Raw genomic sequence first — 19,509 nt, forward strand, 5'->3', positions numbered from 1 at the left:
AAAGTTTTATTTTCGCGGTAAAAAGACGCGAAGAAAACGAGGAGGTAGCTAGTGATGACTGAAGCTAGCTAGCTTCCAACGGTTTGTCAGCGAGAGTGAAAGGAAAGGGGCAGTGAGTAAAAGTGAGACGATGGCTGCACTGATTGGAAATATAGGACCATTTGAGGAATCTGTGGAACAATGGAGTTTATACACAGATCGTTTTGAGTACTTTGTGTTAGCAAATGGAATCGCAGCAGATGTGGTTGTGCCAACGTTTTTGACGGTCATGGGAGGAAAAACGTTCAATCTACTGCGCAGCCTAGTAACACCTGAAAAACCTGGTGACAGAGGTTATGATGAAATAGTGGCTATCTTAAAAGCACATTATTCTCCCAAACCACTTATCATTGCTGAGAGATTCAGATTCCACAAGAGAAATCAAGAGGAGGGGGAGTCAATCTCGCAGTTTGTGGCTGTACTGAAACAGTTATCTGAACACTGTGAATTTGGACATTCTCTAAATGACACTATACTTGATAGGTTAGTGTGTGGTATGTGCAGTGGGGCAATTCAGAAACGCCTTTTGACTGAGAGTAACTTAACTTTGCAAAAAGCAATAGAAGTGAGTACTTAAATGAAAATGGCAAACAAAGATGCACAGCAGCTAAGTACATCAACCCCTTGTACATAAGGTGTCTACGGATTTTAGACACAAAACTGTAGGTGGCAAGCCATGCTATCGCTGTGGGAAAACAGGTCACCAAGCAGAGGAGTGTTGGTGCAAAGACTTAGACTGCAGAAGTTGTGGCAAAAAGGGTCACATTGAGCGTGTGTGTAAAAACAAAAAGGGACAGTCAACCAGAAATACAGAACTAAGGAAAAGTGATTTCAGGAAGTACAAAAGGGGAGTGCACAAACTGGATCACAGAGAGGAAGACCAAGGTGACACCCCATCTGAAGGGGAAGAGGCTTTGCATGTTTTGTCTTTTTCAGATGATGGGCATGGATACTGGGTTACACCGCTACTGGACGGAAAGGCAGTACGGATGCAAGTGGACACAGGGGCAGCTGTATCCTTGGTGTCTGAGGTTGTATACAAAGAGAAACTACATCACCTCACGCCACGGCCAACAAAGATCACCCTGAAAACGTACACTGGTGAGACTGTACCAGTGAGAGGTATTGTGACTGTCACAGTGAAGTTCAACAAACAGAAGGTAAAGCTACCACTCTACATTGTGAAGGGCAGTCAGCCAGCTTTGCTGGGACGCACGTGGCTGGAAAAGATCAAATTAAACTGGCAGGAAATTCATATGGTTGCAAAAGTTGAGGACATAAACCTACAAGGAATATTGAGAAAACATGCTGAAGTGTTCATGGTAGAACTTGGAAGCATGAAGGACATAACAATTTAATTGACAGTGAAACCAAACAGCAAGCCAAAATGCTTCAAAGCCAGGCCTGTCCCATACGCCATAAAGTCAAAAGTCGAAGCTGAACTAGACAAACTAGTCAAGAGTGAAGTACTGGACCCAGTTAGTGTTAGTGATTGGGCTACACCTGTTGTTCCTGTCATGAAAAAAGACGGATCCATCAGACTTCGTGGCGACTTCAAAGTTACGGTTAATCCAGTCTTGACAGCTGAACAATATCCATTACCCCTCATTGGCGATCTGTTTGCTGGTTTAGCTGGAGGACAGAAATTCAGTAAGATAGACTTATGTCAGGCCTATCTTCAGATGCATGCTGATGAAGAGTCACAAAAACTGCTGACCATAGTGACTCACAAAGGACTGTTCAGGTATCGGAGGCTTCCCTTTGGGATCACCTCAGCCCCGGCCTTGTTCCAGAGAGCTATGGACCAGATACTGAGTGGGCTCACCGGTGTCCAGTGTTACCTCGATGACCTACTCATCACAGGTAAAGACAAACAGGAGCACCTGAGAAACCTTGACGCCGCTCTACAGAGACTGGAGGACTATGGACTGCGGGTCCGGACGGACAAATGTGAGTTTTTCCAGTCTTCAGTTGAGTACCTGGGACACATTATCGACGGTACTGGGCTGCACAACGCACCATCTAAGGTAAAAGCTGTAGAGGAAGCTCCATCCCCACAAAATATGAGTCAGTTGCGATAATTCTTGGGACTACTAACGTACTACGCAAAGTTTGTGCCGAACCTAGCAAACATGCTTAAACCACTGCGGTCATGGGTCATGGACATTGTCACTCATGGGAGAAAAGGAGAGCTGTCAGACAGCCTAAAGCCTTACCTGGTGAAGAGGAACGAGCTCACAGTTCAGGCTGGTTGCTTATTATGGGGTTTTCGAGTCATCATCCCGCCGCCACTGAGAAAGCAGGTGCTTGAGGAACTCCATTCTGGGCACTGTGGCGTGGTGCGAATGAAGAGATTTCCCGCAGCTACTTTTGGTGGCCAGGCTTAGACGCAGCTATCGAAGACAAGGCCAAGTCATGTTCTGCATGTCAAACGATGAGAAACATGCCTCAGCGAGCGCCACTACACCCATTGGGTTTTCCCAGAGGAGCCTTGGCAGAGAGCTCACTGGTGTCTGGAGAGTTCCAGTCATTCATGGAAGCGAACGGAATCCTGCAGATCAAGTCAGCTCCCTATCATCCGGCCACAAATGGCCTAGCGGAAAGATTTGTGCAGACAATGAAGCAAGCTCTAAAATCATCACAAGGAAACGGATCGCTGAACAAGCGCCTGAGCACCTTCCTGTTGACCTACAGAAACACCCCCCATGCTACGACCAAAGTGGCCCCTTCGTCGGCCATGATGAAAAGGCAACTGCGCACACGACTCGACCTTCTGAGACCACTGAAGACGAAGCAGGTCGTACAGACACAACAAAGTGCACAGGTGGAGAGACGGAGCAAAACGAAAGACAAAAGCTTCAGAGCTGGAGAGAGAGTTCTTGCTCGGAACTACTGTAAAGGTCCAAAGTGGATACAAGCAACAGTTGCCGCACAAACAGGCCCTGTGTCCTACACAGTTCCAACACCAGAGAACATCATCTGGAGGAGACACGTGGATCAACTGTTGCCAGGAACCAACCCCAGTGATAACTCAGGTAAAATGGCAGACCCAGAACAGCTACTGGAGCCATTCCATGATTTTGAGCCATCATCTGAACATCCACTGCAGCAACCTGGAAACATGGAAATTGTTCCCTACTCACCTGAAACAGTGGGTGTACCTACTCAGGGTACTGATGCACCCCAGTCTGGGCATACACCATCACCACTCAGACTCATAGACAGTGGGACTGTAGACTTACCTGTACGTCGTTGTTACCCCACAAGAGACGACGGCCCCCAGACAGATTGAACATGTAATCTATAGACTAACCTCCAACAGTGGGGCAGAATACACCCCAAGGTTAAGTCTGGGAATTGAGGCAGTCTACCCTCTTTCCTTAGTTCAGAAAATGTTATGTAGATGTTATCTTGTAACATTGGTACAAGTAAACAGGGACTATTTTATTAAAAGAAGATTGAGTTTCTTAAAAGTTAAGACTGTTAGAAGAGAATAATCAATACAGTGAATATTACTTTTACTTATGGGGATTTAAAAGTAAAGGGGGAGGAATGTTGTGTATTGATATTAATTTAAATTTGTTCCCTCGGGGCATCTGTAATGCCCACTGTTAACGCGCGTTGAAGGCTGGGTATCTTTATCATTGAAAACTTACACTATAAAGTATACACGTTATTTCCATCACGGTCTCCTGTCCGATCATTACTTAGCTGTATGAGCATTGAGTGTGCTACATAACAAAGACAATAAACATTTAACTAGCAATAAACTAGTAATAAACTTGTGAACCATTCCCTTGCAGTATCTGGGATCATGAAACAGAGGACAGATTATGCACCTTGTTAACAGTATTTGTATAATGTGCATGTTTAGCCCACAATGCTCCCTTGAAGATGTGATCAGGTTGCAAGACAGTGACTCAGCCCTTAGTTCTAGAAATTTGAGCTCCCTTCTCCTTTACTATGTTCCCAGGTTCTTTTACTATGCATTTATGTGTGTCTATGATTGGTTATCTGTATTTATTGTATTTGTTTATGATGAGTAGTTTAGTTATTTGCGAGTGGTTTAACGGGACCTCGGTACCTAATTTCGTTCCAGCTCATGTACCATGTTTTTGGAATGACAATAAATTATCCTTATCCTTGAGGATCCAACCTGCTACACAATACATGTTCAAATCCATGCATAAATGCATGTATGAAATGTCCATATCAATGCATAAATCAAAAGAATATGTAATTATGGATTAACAATTATTTTTGTCTTGGCTCCATATTCTCATTCATGTATTTTTATGTGCATTCATTTATTCTATTATTTATTTCCATATGTATACATGGACATGGACATTTATTAATATGGCAGGTTTGGTCTTGTCTTCCATTATCCACTCCTGATCGGAAATGCAACACTTGTGTGCTGCTTAAATAACTAAATGTAAATGTGTGTGAAATAGGCCAAAGGTCATTCCAGAAAATTTTCAGATGATTCTGGATGTCTCGAACCTTTTTCCTGGAACTCCCACATGTTAAACACGCACACACACACACACTTTGCTGTTTCATAACTTTATTACCTGGAAAGACCAACAGGAGAAGAGCTTGCAGAATTGGTTGGTGATTTACAGACACGTGGCCCCTTGGGTAATGTGGGAACACACTTATTACATAGATGTAAAATTGTATGTGGGTGTATGTTAGCCTGCTTGTGTGTGTCTGTCAGCAGGTGTGTGTATGCGTGTGTGTGTGTGTGTTACTGAGCCCTCCTGGACATCAGCATTTCTCTGATATTGTCTTCAGCATCCTTCACACTGCGCTCAAGGTAGGTCTTCTTTTGCTGAGGGAGGAAAGGGGGGACGGGGGGGGACGGAGGTACAGAGGTTAGTGGGAAGAAAATGAGAAAGACATTAACATATACATAACATCTTACTGAAGAAGAGATGGCGAGAGAGAGCCAGCAGATAACTAAGATCTCAACACCAGCATGGAGACATGCAACAAACACTGTGGTCATGATGAACTCAACTGGGATATCATTAGCATCATGTGCACACATTTCTAGTAAGATCGATGTGGAATAAAGTCTATGTAATGTTAAAAGCAAAATGCCCCCCCCCCCAAAAAAAAATCAGTTTTGAACAAATGTATTCGAATGTCAATCAGAGTCCTGGTGTGTGTGTGTAACTGTTGGGGGGCAGACGAGGTGTCTGCATGCCCACCTCCAGCTCTTTAATCTTCTCATCTGCTGTTTTCTGTTTGTCTGTGAGCTGGGTGTTGATCTCCTCTTTAGACTGCAGGATGAACCTAAGAGGAAGTGAGAGGGAGAAGGAGCAGGGAGACAGAAAAAGTTTATTCAGAAAACCAAGCAAGGACAAACTTGCGTGCACACACACAGGTTATAGTGGTTGAGTGTTCCACAGTTGTGTACCAGTCTAGAGAAGGTTACTCACATCCGCCCCACACCCTCGTACATTCGCGTGGTCCCTGGCAATGAGGCGATCTCCGTGTGTGTGAGGTTAGCATGTTTCTTCATCCGGGTCAACTGATCGATCTGCAAGTCAGCTAGCTTAGCCTTCTGTTGTGTGTCAATCATCTTGGCCTGAAGCTCCGCAAAGGCCTGCGCGCAATCAGATAATAACAGCAGTCATTAATGTTGATCATGACCTGTAAGTTATACTAGCACTTTAATCTTCATCAACTTAATAAAAGTAGCTAGGTAGTTAGGATGCCTACATTGATCATAGGCTTTTGTTTAGCACAGTTTGTAATTTTTACTTCGCTGTTTGATGCCTATTCATGAACAGTCTCTACCGTGACATCTACCGCTAGCTTGATACCTCTTACTGCAAGATCAGATGTCAGTTTGCTGCGAGATAATGTTAGCTAACTAACCTGTGGGTACCATGCACGAGCATTTTGTGCCATACCCTCAGTGGCGTTTATTTTTATTTGTACAGCTTCAGAGAATATTAGACAATTAATTTGAGTGATATTTACTATGGGACCTTTAGAATACACCCCATGTGTATCTTTAATCGCGTAGAAAATACAAAATAAGATGTACCTTTTTCAGCTCGAGGTCTATGGGCGCGGCCATGATGGACTCAGCTAGGGCGTCAGTAGCGTCATGCGCACAAACGAGTAACGTTTGTGTACTTCAATGTACTTATTTTCTTTGTTGCAATACCCAAAATCCCCAAACATTAATTCCAATAAATAAACATTGGTATTATATTTAAAATGTAAGAAAATTTGATGTAAAATAAAAGACGAAATCCCCTTTTTTCTTTTTTTTTTAAACGTACAACCATCCTGGCTCAAATTTATATTTTCCCACGTTTGTAACTTAATTGCACAAATGAAACATTTTTTAAAACACATTTACAGTAATGAGTGATTGGCAATTAATTCACTCATTCACTCGCTTGTGCTGTATTCCCTACTGCCAAGTGTTATGTTGTGCTGGGATGATGAGAGCAGTATGTGCTGCAGCATCAGGCTTGGTATATGTGTGACTTATCATGGAGATTAGAGACCAGAGCTCAGTGGTCTCAGCCTCGCAGCTGCAGGAGCAGGATTCACATCAGGGGCGTCGTTAGACTCTTTTTACTGGGGCACGTGCCCCAGTATAAATCTGCTGTGCCTCATTAAAATCTAAGTTTGAGTTTTAACAATTTACTTTATTTGTCAGTGGATTCATTTAGATTGCTAATCCCGTAAAGAGTAAACACAGTATCCCAATCAAAGCTTGTAAAACTGTCTTACCGAAAACACACAACCGATGCACGCAGAATTCCATGTCAACACGCACATCTGAGCTTGCCAAATAGCTGAACCAACGGGAAAATGATGATTTACCACTAATATTCTAATTGTCATGTTCAACATTGATAGAAAATCAACTTAAATAGCCTACATAGGCTACAACATTTAGCCTAATGCATTAAATGAAGATGAACAATAATTTGATGGCCTACACGCCACGTTACGTAGCCTAGTTTGTGATTTCAAATGTTTAGGTATCAGGCATAGACCAATCTCAATCTAAATTATCAGAGTATAATTATCATAGCTATATAGTTGTTAACAGTAGTCTACAATTGCAAAACAAACTTAAATCCATAGGCTACATCCTCCATTTTCCCGACACAACCATGTTAAAAAGTTAGACTACTGGGTTATGTATTGATTAATAGTAGGCTATTTATTTAAAACAATGTCAAAAAAGTAAATTCACGTGTTTAGAGGGTGTCTGTTTTCAAGGAAGATCAAAGAAGTGACTAAAGGTCTAAAAAAGGACCTCGACCTACGTAGCTTGTCGTTCACGTCAATCATGGCGTGTCGTTTCATTTTGATGAAGCGGTGGATGAGGGAGCTGTCATAGTAGCCTTAAAGGGAACATTGTTTCTGGAAGAAGTCACGTGGCCGTGTGCATTGCTTTTGCCGTGGTGGATTGTATGATCCATGTTTTACCTCTTGGGCTACTTAAGAATAGGGTGCACGCGCAATAGCTTGACTACTTAAATCTGACTTGAATTAATAGGACTGCGTGAGCTAAAATTGGCCATTATGGAACCGCTTTAGCCCCGCTTTACATGTTAAGCTAATTCAAGTCTGGCTTGGGACTTTCTGTCCAACTTATTTGAGCGGCCGTCATGGAACAGGCCCCAGGTGCCGGACTCAGCACACAACTCAGAATTGAGGTAGGCTAAGAAAACATTACAAAACTAAAGATAGTTTCTAAATGATAGGCCTACCAATAATCTTATTTTGACTAAAACATTAAAACAATATGACATGAAGCTCAAAAAAACAGTTTTTGCGCCAAATGAATGCCAAAAAAATGTGCCCGCTTGCATTAGCTATTGATGTCCCTGCCAAATCTGATATCAAACTTGCGTCCCTGAACTGTTGTATAGTGGGTTAAGCAAGGGGAGTTTCTATAGCCTAGTAGTACATTGTGTGCATCAAGCTTGAAAGAAAAAAGGGATATGAATAGGGGCCTGTACCCCAGTAGAGTTTTATGTCTAACAACGCCTCTGATACACATCCGAGGGAAATTCCTTGGCGGCAGTAGAAGATTGCTGCCACCGAGGTTAGACCACATTAATATGCTGACACGCAAAATGTTTGCCAGCAATCTACAGCCAAAGCACAACCCCAGATTTTAGTTTGTTTGTGCCAGGATATGAATAGCTTATGGATGTTATTCGTCTCACCCTGTTAACATATAGGCATACAAAACAACAACTGATAAATAGGTGAGACCAATGCTACAAAACACTTCTAGCACAGTGCTATTATACATGCATGTAGGAGTACAAACAGCTTATTTTTGTTTAAGATTGAGGACATCTCTCCCGTTCGGTTACAATGGTTTCACAGACAGACCCTAGGTGGATAGACTTAGGCCTAAATCAAACGTTATTTATATTGCGCATTTCATACCAGAAGGCAACACAATGCACTTCACAGAGGGGGAAAGGATGGTGGGGGGGTTATCCAAATACTTATGTTTGACACAAATTTCCAGAAGGAAGCAAAACACCATTTCACTCATTGGGGCTAATATAGGAGAACTGTACAAATTCCTCCCTGACTTCTCTGAAATGAGAAAATGAAGGACTCCTGGAGAATGTGAAGTGCTAAAATATTTCACACACACAGCATAAACAAATACTACATCATAGGAAACATTACATATTATACAAACAAAAAATAAATTATGTGAATAAATAAAATAAGTACAGCATTTTGCAATGAATGGCAGGCGAATATATTTGCTTTAAGAGTATATACATTTCAAAACACTTAATTTAATTTAAAAGCAACTACTGGAAAACATTGGACTAATCTGCCTAAAAGGATCTATATTACCTGACACCAACAGCAATATACAGTGCTCAGCGTAAATGAGTACACCCTCTTTGAAAGGTAACATTTTAAACAAAATCTCAACGAACGCAGGGCAGTATAGAGTCCCAGTAGTCTTTATCTTTCGACAGATGAAGACTACTGGGACTAATACTCTTGAGTGATGAGACCAAGATAAATGTTTTTGGAACTGATGGCTCCAAAACTGTATGGCGTCGCAAAGGTAAGGAAAACAAAGCATGGTGCCTACAGTGAAACATGGTAGTGGCAGTATCCTTATGTGGGGCTGCATGAGGGCTGCTGGGGTCAGGGAGCTGCATTTCATTGATGTCATCATGAATTCACAGATGTACGGCTCTATACTGAAAGAGAAGATGCTACCATCACTCCGTGCCCTTGGTCGTCGTGCACTTTTCCAACATGACAATGATCCTAAACACACATCTAAGGCCACTGTTGGATTTCTGAAGAAGAACAGGGTAAAAGTGATTCAGTGGCTAAGTATGTCTGATCTGAACCCAATCGAACACCTCCATCCAGCACTCTTCATCCAGCATCCAATTTCTAAAAGAGGTCATTCTTGAAGAATGGAAAAAGATGGATGTTGCAAAATGTCGCCAGCTTGTTCATTCCATGCCTAAAAGACTTGGTGCTGTCATTGTCAATCATGGAGGCCATACAAAGTACTAGATGTAGTCTACTTGTTGTGGGGTGGACTCATTTTTGCATCACCCTAATTTGAGTTAAACTGAAAAATGCACCCAGCTCTTCTGGTTGTTTTTATTTTATTAACTCCAGTCAACATTTACAAAACTATCTCCCCCAATAATTTGTGTTCGATTCTCAAACCTGGTTCATACTACTAGATTTTTCATAGAATAATTTTTCCAGATTTTTGCTCAATTTAAAACCAGTCCGAAATGGGTAAACTAGCACCCCATTTATTTGCTTATGTCAAGAAAAGTTGCATTAGCGGTTAGAACCAAAACTGTACTGTACTGTAGCTAGTGGTATATGCCAGTGGAGAGAGTGGTACGTGTCAGCGCCTCCACTAGTACGTGACAGTAGCTAATAGTACGTGCCAGGGCCTCTTCTGGCAGGCTCAGGCATACTGAGAACTGTCCCAAGTTATACACAGTAAAAAGCCAATCAAATCATCACCAGCACCTCCAATTTCTGCCCAAACGTTGACAGGTATCAGAATCTCGTGCCAAACTTATAAAACTTGATTCCTGCTAATGTTACTTTAACAACTATGAATAAAAAATACATTTGTCAAACTGTCAGGTAGACATTAATATGGTGTTACAAACTCACCATGGACAAAAACAAGCACAAATACATCCATAGCAGCTTTGTTTTGTGTGAAGTGAATGTTGCCAAGTTAATATTAAGAAATATTTCAGGTTCCACCGCGTCTGCCAGCCTCAGACCGCTATATCTGCCTCTTCGCTCGATCTGCATTGTTGGAATAAGCGATTCATCTGTTTTATTTATCCTCCCAGAACCTGATTCACCGCTCTGGCCACACCTCACGGAGACCAGGTAAAAAGGATGTGCACTACTGTTAATTGTTACTCACTAATGCCAAAATATACATGTTTTTGTATTTTAGCATTGGCAGCATCTGTAAATAAACGAAAATTGACAAGAGTTCTGTGAACAAGTTTATTTAGAACACCTGTAAGCAGAATCGAAACGAAGATTGTGGGACAGGGTCATACGACTATTACAACAGGAGATTTTAAAACACTAACAGTTCGTAGTCGGTCAACCAAAACATCCGTTTATTTAAAAAAATGCCTTTTTCCACATGCTCTTTCACATTATAAAAACCCTTCTTCATACCAAGCATACAGAACTTACGGAGCAAAAGAAAAAAAATAAACAAGAAGCTGAAAATGTTCCCTGACTCTGAAGGAGTCTCACAAACTGACATGATATTTACAAAAAGCACCCCTGGCTTATTCTCCAATCCCCATCCAGTCAATCAGGTGCATGAATTCTACCTGTTTAGAAGTGGGAGTTAATAACCCCTGCTGCTTCCTGTAATGTAATGGATTGACAAACAAAAACAAAACAAGTAACATCAACATAACACACTGACTCCAGTGTCAAAGGTCAGGAAACTTGATCACTCCCCTCTCCTCTCAGACCAACCACAGACTGAGACTGGTAACCTTATCCAAACAGAACATCTTACCCCCCTCCCACCAGCCAAAATGCAGTACAGAAGTTGTTTAGCCCCTGTGGCTCCCCCCTTGGTTGCCCCTACATGCCCCACCCCCCTCCCATACTCATGCTGCCGTTCATGCCCACAGAGCCTCTGCTGTTGCCGTAGTAACTGCTGCTCATCCCGCTCTGGTTACCTGACAGGAAAGAGGAATATCAACGTCAGGATCAGCGACACACACACACGCACAAGTGAAAACTGCAGCAAGAGCGCACTCTAGTGGCACAAATGTATTTTTTTTAAAAAAATTCTCTACACCAGGGGGTCCCAACTACAAGGCCTCGGACCGGTGCCGGGTCGCGGGTAGCTGAAAATAAAACTGCTTCCAGAATTGTCTGTTGCCTGATTAAGGAATTTGTGAGTAATCTATAGGAGGTTGTAAACGTTTAATCTGTGTTCGATGCATCCATTACTCTTTAAAATTATACGTACAGACGTAGCAATGACGATGACGTAGCAATGTGAGCATGATTTTGTACCAAGTGGTACTGTGTGGCTAAGCGAAACATTTCTAATATAAAAGCAAACACATTTGATGAGTCCGATTCCAGACACAGCTAAAACATGATTTTATTGGCATAAACTAGTCACTGGAAAGGTTTGACTTAGTTTGGAGCTTTGTTGTAGTAGTCACATTCATTTATTTATTTGCTGACTGGAAAAAGAATAACTATTTGGAACAATACCCCAACTGGAAGCCTACCTGGGCGAGTTAGCTGAATGGACATGCTACCAGGTCGCATACATTTTTCAAACATGCATACCGGTCCATAGTCCAAAAAAGGTTGGGAACCTTTACACAACATGTTGACGTGGGAGCCGGTTATGTCAGGGCTGTACACTAACCTTTTCCACTGGTGGCACTAGGCTACTAACTTTCAGTTACTGGTGCAAAACATGATTTGGTCACACAAATGATTTATAGTAAGCTGTTCTGGATAATAAACAAAAATGAACCTGTATTGCATACAGATGTGGACTCAAGGTCCCGTGGCATGAAAATTTCACTTTTATGAAGTTATTTAACATTAACCCAAGTTCCCCTAGCCTGCATTTGGTCCCCCAGTGTCAGAAATTTTTATAGGTGTAAACCAAGCCCTGGGTATTTTTATTTGCCTTTGAGAATTTAAGCTCAAATGCTAAGATGAAAAAAAATTCTCCTTATGTCATCATAAGGGGAAATATTACCTCCCCTTTCTCCGGTTTGGCTGCACAGAGAATTTGGCCCACCAATGAGAAAATGAGCTACGACCGTGCAAGTGCGATATTGGTTTTCCCTCAAGAGACATCATGGCTTGCAATGGCGGTTAGCCCCACCTCTCTCCTCCTCATAGCCTTTAAAGCTACAGACACAGAAATGGCACGTCCTAAGGAAAGCTCACTGTGGGACCACTCGTAGTGGCTGTACACTGCACACTGTCTCCCCACCTTCAAGAAGACGCACTTGTTCCGGGAGTACAACGGTACCGGGAATAGTTTGCTGGACCCAATGTTAGTTTCCTCAAGGATCACAATGACTCTTGCTTAGACTTGTTGCTCTAGTTGGTTAGTGGTAACCGATTTAAATTGTTATACTCGCTGTGAAATCTCTTTTATTACTGTTGCTTGCTTTTCTACAGGTACACTCGCACTTATAGCGATTCATGTTGTTTAAGTGTAACTTGTTTAACGACATGCTCTTATGGTTCTTCCCTTTGGTACTTTTTTTGGTTGTTCACAATGTGTGCTTCATGTTTTGGCTACCCACAATGTTTTTGGGGCCATCTTGTTATTATCAGTGACCTATGCACTTTGTAAAGCTCTCTTGGAAGTCGCTTTGGATAAAAGAGTCTGCTAAATGAATAAATGTCAATGTAATTCTGCACCAAGGCTGAATTTTGGGAAAAACTTCAGATACAGTATTAGGGGACCACTAAGGCCTATATAAAAGCATCCAAAAACAGCATTCTGTGGGACCTTTGATTACTTGCCATCTTCTAAACCACATGCCTTGTTTTCTTCAATATTGATTGGGATAGATTTACTGCAATAGAAAACAGTAGGCCTACATTATGAAGTGCAAAAATAATTTATTTTAGATTTCCACATGCTATGGTTGGGGCACAGATGGGCAGACTCCTGAACTCTTAAGGAGAAATAATGCAGAAATGCAAATCGGGTGCTGCTGTGCTACGGGATATGTAGGCCCTACCTGTCTCTACACTTTGCGTGCTTCACACCGTCATTGTGAAGCTTCAATGTTTCATGTTTTAATTGTTTTGACGCTGTTACAGATTGAAAGTCCAGCAATTGAAGGCCCACAGAATTTACAGTACACACAGTGCAAATTGCTCCGTCTTGGTAGACTACCTTAACCATTGCCACCGCCGTTTGAAACAAGTATTGCCTCATTTGCCTGGCAATAATACTTTTTTGCAGACCGTATGAGGTTTATTTAATTTGAAAGACTTAAGTAAACTAATGACAACCATATTTTATGTAGTGAGGAATCTGAAGCGATGCAAAAACATTACTTTTCAATAGGCTACACGTTAAGCTGGCGAAAAAGTTTGGCAATACTAATACACTGGTGATGGCACCTATGACTGCTGGTATTCTTCGAGCAACTGGTGTCGAAATTCATATGTCCGTATCATTCTTCTCACATGCTCTGTTTAACATGGCGTATTGTCCGCTTCACTGTAACACGTCAGATTTGAGTAGCCTATATATGCGATTGCTACGTGTGTCTTGACTAGAGGTTGATCGCGGGGCTGAAGCCAACTTGATCTGTTGAATGCTCAGAGCACGTTTTAAAATGTGTTCTTAATACACATTACTGTTTTAATAAATGCTCATAATAAATCATATATTGCTAAAACCTAAAGGTAACCACTAAAATAATCAGTGATACATTTGCGACCCATTAAAATTATGGTCGCAATGGCATTTCATAAGGTCGCAAATGCAACCATTTAGGTTGCAGTGTAGTGCCCTGTATGTGATTATTCAACAGACATCAAATGCAGTGATAAGAGCTGAATGGATGATCACGTGATTCATCACGAGCTCTATGGCCGCAACACCAGTTTGTGGACCACATGAACCAGTGTGGCAAGGGTGACTGGGTGGTAGAGCTGAGACTCACTGTAATCGTTGTAGCCCCCCATGCTGGAGCTGCTGCTGTAGCCTCCAGAGTAGCCCCCGCCCATCTGCTGGCTACCCCCGTACGAAGACTGGTTACCTGGGGAACAGGGAGCACTGTCAGTCACGCTCACTTCACCAGGAAGGGGAATGCCCTTGGGGGCCTGTGTACTTGTGTGGATGGGTGGGTGGGGCCTCACCCATGGACCCCATCATCTGACCTCCGTAGCCGCCGTTGCTGCCTCCCGATGTCGAGTTGAGGAACAGCTCCACGTAGCGGTGCTCTGGAGGGAGAGAAGAGGTGAGTTCAAACAGGTGGTAAGGGCCGTGCTATAGAGCTCCATACTGGCCCGCTCTGAGGTAGAAGAGCTAAGGGACAGAGACAAAGGGAGGCGGACAGACAGACAGAGGCAGACACAGACAGACGGGAGGGGGACGGACAGACGGGAGGGGGACGGACAGACGGGAGGGGGACGGACAGACGGGAGGGGGACGGACAGACGGGAGGGGGACGGACAGACGGGAGGGGGACGGACAGACGGGAGGGGGACGGACAGACGGGAGGGGGACGGACAGACGGGAGGGGGACGGACAGACGGGAGGGGGACAGACAGACGGGAGGGGGACAGACAGACGGGAGGGGGACAGACAGACGGGAGGGGGACAGACAGACGGGAGGGGGACAGACAGACGGGAGGGGACAGACAGACTGTACTCTCTCGACCAGAGAGAATAAGACTGTCGGGGCAGACGTTCAGGACTCACGCATGTTGGCCTTGTCTTTAGACATGGCAGCCACGGCGTCCTCGTGGGTGGCGAACTCCACATCTGCCTCCCCAGTCACTCTGCCGTCCGGCCCCACCTCAATGTGCACACGCACCGGGTTCAAAGGAGAGAAGAACTACGCACACACACACACAGTCAGGTGTATTTCTGGGCAATGCCAGATTGATATTACATTGACTGAAGCATCTATAGTATGTAGATGAGTAATAGTTATTATTATTATTTAGCAGACATTTGTATCCAAAGCGATGCACAATACAGGGGGGTGGATCTGAGCCGGCACCCTCTAAAATCAAATGCTCTACTGCCGAGCTACAGTGTGTGCATGCGCACGCACGTGGGGCAGGACTCACGCTGTAGATGTCGGTCTCTGTGGCACGGTACGGCAGACCCCTCATGTGAACGCAGTGGCCTGTCGTGCTCTGGAAGCTGGAGCCCCCGTCGCCATAGCGATCAGAGCCCCCTGGGGACCAGACAGACACGTCAGCACGGCAGAGAGATGGAGGGAGAGGGAAGAGAGATGTAAGGGGGGGAGGAAGAGAAATGGAGGGAGGAAGAGATAGATGATGGGGGGGGGGGGGGGGGGGAAACAGCAAGAGAGATGGAGATAGAGGGAGGGACAGGCAAAGAGAGGGAGAGAGGCAGATGGAGAGGAGACAAATAGTCACCCAGGGGAGGAGACCGTTCACGGCGGGCTGTCTATCCTCACCGTTCTCACCTCCTCCGTAGCCGCCCCGGCGCATGCGATCGAACGAGCCCCCGCGGCCCCCCATGCCGTTGTAACCGCGGCCCCCGCCGCCCCCGGGCCGGTCGTAGGGCCCCGGGCGCTGCATGCCCATGGGCTTCCTGGGGGGCTCGTAGTTGGTCCTGACCTCCGCACGGCTGCTCTTGAATATCTCTATGTACCTACAGGCACACACACGCGCATCAGACAGGGCCCCGGTATGGCAAGGGTAGACCACTACGGGGGGGACGGGGGGGTCTGTGATGGAGATATGGGCAGGGCTAAGGACAGCTATGACTGTAGCATGGGGGTCCTACAGCCATGCATGGCCATCTGGGTTTCTGCTAGCCTGCTAAGTGCTGCCTCGTGGTGATCATGATGGTAGCTGGGACTGGGAGAGCTTACAGGCCCAACTGCTTGGAGGTTACAGAGCCCCAGGTGTGCTAGGACAACGTGGCCGTAGCTAAGACAACTACACTAAACGATCCAGGCACATACACAGTGCAGGACTGGTGAACAACTTGATTTGTGTGGAGGTTATACTGAGAGGAGCCAGAGATGGGCTGGTTAGGGGGGCCAATGTTGAGCCCAGCCAGAGAGCTTTCCTTGGGTCAGGCAGGCAGACACAGGGGCAGGCAGCTGGTTCCATGGTCCAAGGAAGACTGGTTCTGGGGCTCCTCTATGACAGCCTGCTGGGGTGTAGTGCTGAGTGATGTCTGGTGTTATGGTACCTCCACACTACGGACACTGGTTTTTGCCTTCCACAGGGAATTTTTATAAATAAATGCCCAATTTGCAAAATGTAAGTGCTCGTTTTAGGCGGAATAATGTACAATAGTGTCTGTAAAAGAAACACTTAAAATCTGATCATTTCAGTTATGAAGTTCATAGGCTTTTCTGGACCTCTTTGGACAAGTATACCCATAGCTTCCTTTTACAACCAGGAAGTCCCTCAGCACTACTGCCCACTAAAATAGATATCTGAGGACTCTACCAGGGCTGAAGGCCACAATGATCTGATGTGTGCTTGCTACATGTATAATGCATGTCCTGGTAGCACGTGCTAGCTACATGTATAATGCACGTCCTGGTAGTGTGTTAGTGACATGTATGATGTGTGTCCTGGTAGCTTGTGCCATCTCCATGTGATGCATGTTCTGGTAGTGTGTGCCATCTACATGTATGATGCATGTCCTGGAAGGGTGCGCTAGCTACATGTATAATGCATGTCCTGGAAGGGTGCGCTAGCTACATGTATAATGCATGTCCTGGTAGTTTGCGCTATCTACATGTATGATGCATGTTCTGGTAGTGTGCGATAGCTACATGTATGATGCATGTCCTGGTAGCATGTACAGAGATGGTCAGAGCCTGGCAAACGGTTACCACAGTAACAGATCAGACACTGGCTTTGTGATCATTTGAACGTGGTGAATCAATCAAATCATAAAATCAATCAATCAGTACCAATGATATCTGAAAAGCAGCTTGAAGCCAGCCAACCATCCATCCCCACCTGTGCCCTATTCTTTCCTTGTGTTTCTTTAGAGCCTTTTCAGCTATATCCTGTGAAGAAAACTGCACGAAGGCCTCCCCCGTACTCCTCCCCTGGAAGTCCACCGGCAATGTTATCCCATTTGGCACGATTTCCAACCCTTCAACCCAAGGACAGATAACCCCAGCGGGGGACACATTAAATCACATGCCCACATGATGTCACTTCACGTTACAAACACTCCACTCTTCTCTTTAAAAAAATAATTTAAAAAGGTAAAAAAAAAAAAAATAACAGGTCAAGAGCATGTTTTATAAACAGCGTACCAGAAAAAAAGTGTGGAATGATTTATTTACTGATGTGGGAATATAGCATGATTTTATAAAGATGAATAGAAGCATTAAAGATGCCTAACTGGGTATCTTACAGTAAACCGAGTCAAATCTGTTTAGATTGAGTCAAAAGTAAAAAGTTGGTCTGAATGTTGAACTGATTACCCATTTGTCGATCTGTGTTCCAATAATATTTACAGTTAGAAATAGGACAACTGTTAGCCATCCCTTATAATCAAGAGTTCACAGATAATATACCCTGATACTATTCAAGAGTGGTCTGTGTTGACCTCTCCACCCTACGAACCTGTGTGTCTACGTCTGCTTACAGCAGGGTGGTGTTGAGGAGGAAAGCAAAGGAGCATGGTGAGGAGGGAGAAATTACCTGAGAAGAATTGGACGATTTCCTCCTTGCTGCAGCCGAAGGGCAGGCCTCGCAGGCGGACCAGGCCGTCCCCCTCTGTCTCTGGGCAGTTGGGGCCTGTGTGCTTCATCACCCAGTCCATCTCCACATTGTTGGACTTGAAGACTGTCACACACAGCAAATATGGGATTTTTATATAAACATCAGTGTGTGGGACAAACTTAAAACATGCCCTTCCCTCCCACACAAATACAGTGGTCGGTACCTTCCACATATCTGTGTCCCAGGGTCTCTCTGTCCTTCTTAACTGCGATCTTCAGGTCTTCCTCGGTCTCCAGCTCCACAAACGCCTCCCCACTTGGCCGCCCCTCCCGTGTGTAGGTGAAGTGGATGCTTGTTCCATTGTTCGCAACTTTACAATCTGGAGAACCGAGAGCATTAAACGGTTTACTGCAACTACATCTGAATAGATTAGCAATTTCGCAACAAGACCTCGGCCCGGGTCTCGTGTGATGTGGAGTGTGGAAGCCCTGTCAACCTACCTGAGAAAAACCGTGACACCTCGTCTACGGCGCAGGACCACGGCAGGCCGCGCACTCTCACCACGTATCCTTCACCGTCAGCCATGGTCGGTCAGCCCTAACACACACAGAAACACACACGCTGGTAAGATTGGTTTTTACAAAAAAAATTAGGTGCCTCCTGAGGCTCTTAGGCTATATTTCAACATTCATGGAACACAAACTGGACAGTTAACACGTTTCTGTCGGAACAAAAAAGGCGTGCGTAAAAGCGATGAAGTCTGGCTAACGCAACCAGACCAGGCGCCATTTCAGAGTCTACTAGTACGCATACAGCTAACTAAGCTAGCTAGCAAGCTACTAAAACAAAAAGATCAAATTAAGATCAATACAATCAATTCAAATCCATTTGAAGTTAAACTGCCAAATTAGAATTAATAAAACCGCACTGATATTAGCTGACTTTCTAATATGTCTCATTCATTATTTGTCTGAAATGAATAAGACAGCAGCTGGCTGGCTATCCTGACAAAGCATAGCCGCACGCAGACAAAGGCGCAGGCCTCTCCTGAATACATTACTTCAGACAAAAGAGGTTTGGCTAAAAAACATAAATTCGTGTATGTATTTATTGGATTATGCATCTTTACAATAGCATAAGCCACCAAATTGAATATAACCAAATTGCTTTAAAATATACAATTACCTTTATTTTTCCTTCTCAAATAATCACGTATTCGGCGTGGTTGCTCACGAATTTGTTCCCCCAGGCCGGTTCTTATGAGTGCATGCGCAATGGCGCACTTTAGTTGTAGGGTTGCCAAGTTTTTTTTTACACGGTTTAGCTATTGAGGTGCCTAAAACCCCGTTATGCAATTTTGTAAGACGTCCTGTAGTTCACCGATGTTTTAAAACAATTGATACAATACCATATAAATTATTTGTAAGGCTAAAATCAGGACATTAGAACACTTTTTGACAACTATAGGTTTCAGTATAAAATAACACAGAAAGGGTT

At 44.1% G+C, this 19,509-nt stretch overlaps 2 protein-coding genes across 7 annotated transcripts; both read right to left on the reverse strand.

The window, feature by feature from the left end:
- Positions 1 to 4,592: 4,592 nt before the first annotated feature.
- pfdn1 (prefoldin subunit 1) lies at positions 4,593 to 6,218 on the reverse strand. The gene is made up of 4 exons (XM_084683909.1): positions 6,104 to 6,218; positions 5,490 to 5,656; positions 5,259 to 5,343; positions 4,593 to 4,876 (listed from the first exon to the last, which is right to left on the reverse strand). Exons 1-4 carry the CDS (start codon positions 6,134 to 6,136, stop codon positions 4,793 to 4,795), a joined length of 369 nt encoding a protein of 122 aa, XP_084540035.1. The 5' UTR covers positions 6,137 to 6,218; the 3' UTR covers positions 4,593 to 4,792.
- Positions 6,219 to 10,567: 4,349 nt separating this feature from the next.
- On the reverse strand, positions 10,568 to 19,354 carry hnrnph1l (heterogeneous nuclear ribonucleoprotein H1, like). 6 transcript variants are annotated; one of them, XR_014734537.1, is made up of 11 exons: positions 19,198 to 19,354; positions 18,513 to 18,609; positions 18,236 to 18,391; positions 17,992 to 18,135; positions 17,296 to 17,434; positions 15,765 to 15,961; positions 15,409 to 15,518; positions 15,035 to 15,170; positions 14,470 to 14,553; positions 14,274 to 14,361; positions 10,568 to 11,282 (listed from the first exon to the last, which is right to left on the reverse strand). XR_014734537.1 is itself a non-coding variant. In XM_084683584.1 (11 exons), the coding sequence occupies exons 2-11, from the start codon at positions 18,595 to 18,597 to the stop codon at positions 11,185 to 11,187; spliced, it is 1,236 nt and encodes a 411-aa protein (XP_084539710.1). In that variant the 5' UTR covers positions 18,598 to 18,609; positions 19,198 to 19,354; the 3' UTR covers positions 10,568 to 11,184. The 6 variants fall into 6 exon arrangements, 5 of the variants coding, with proteins under 5 accessions (XP_084539710.1, XP_084539711.1, XP_084539708.1 ...); XM_084683584.1 differs by having other exon boundaries at positions 14,274 to 14,369; positions 15,774 to 15,961; XM_084683585.1 differs by having other exon boundaries at positions 14,274 to 14,369; positions 14,491 to 14,553.
- Positions 19,355 to 19,509: the final 155 nt, after the last annotated feature.

Source organism: Hypomesus nipponensis, chromosome 20 (assembly GCF_054491055.1).
Source record: "Hypomesus nipponensis isolate SF chromosome 20, ASM5449105v1, whole genome shotgun sequence".
NCBI classification, from domain to species: domain Eukaryota; kingdom Metazoa; phylum Chordata; class Actinopteri; order Osmeriformes; family Osmeridae; genus Hypomesus; species Hypomesus nipponensis.

Coding starts and splice junctions, on each gene's coding strand:
- pfdn1 (XM_084683909.1), bottom strand. CDS start 6,136: ATGGCCGCGCCCATAGACCTCGAGCTGAAAAAG. Junction 5,657..6,103: donor TAGACCTCGAGCTGAAAAAG/GTACATCTTATT, acceptor GATTGCGCGCAG/GCCTTTGCGGAGCTTCAGGC. Junction 4,877..5,258: donor AGAAGATTAAAGAGCTGGAG/GTGGGCATGCAG, acceptor TTCCTCCCTCAG/CAAAAGAAGACCTACCTTGA.
- hnrnph1l (XM_084683582.1), bottom strand. CDS start 18,597: ATGGCTGACGGTGAAGGATACGTGGTGAGAGTGCGCGGCCTGCCGTGG. Junction 15,962..17,295: donor AAGGAAAGAATAGGGCACAG/GTGGGGATGGAT, acceptor GTGTGCCTGTAG/GTACATAGAGATATTCAAGA. Junction 14,554..15,034: donor TAAAGACAAGGCCAACATGC/GTGAGTCCTGAA, acceptor CTCTCCCTCCAG/AGCACCGCTACGTGGAGCTG.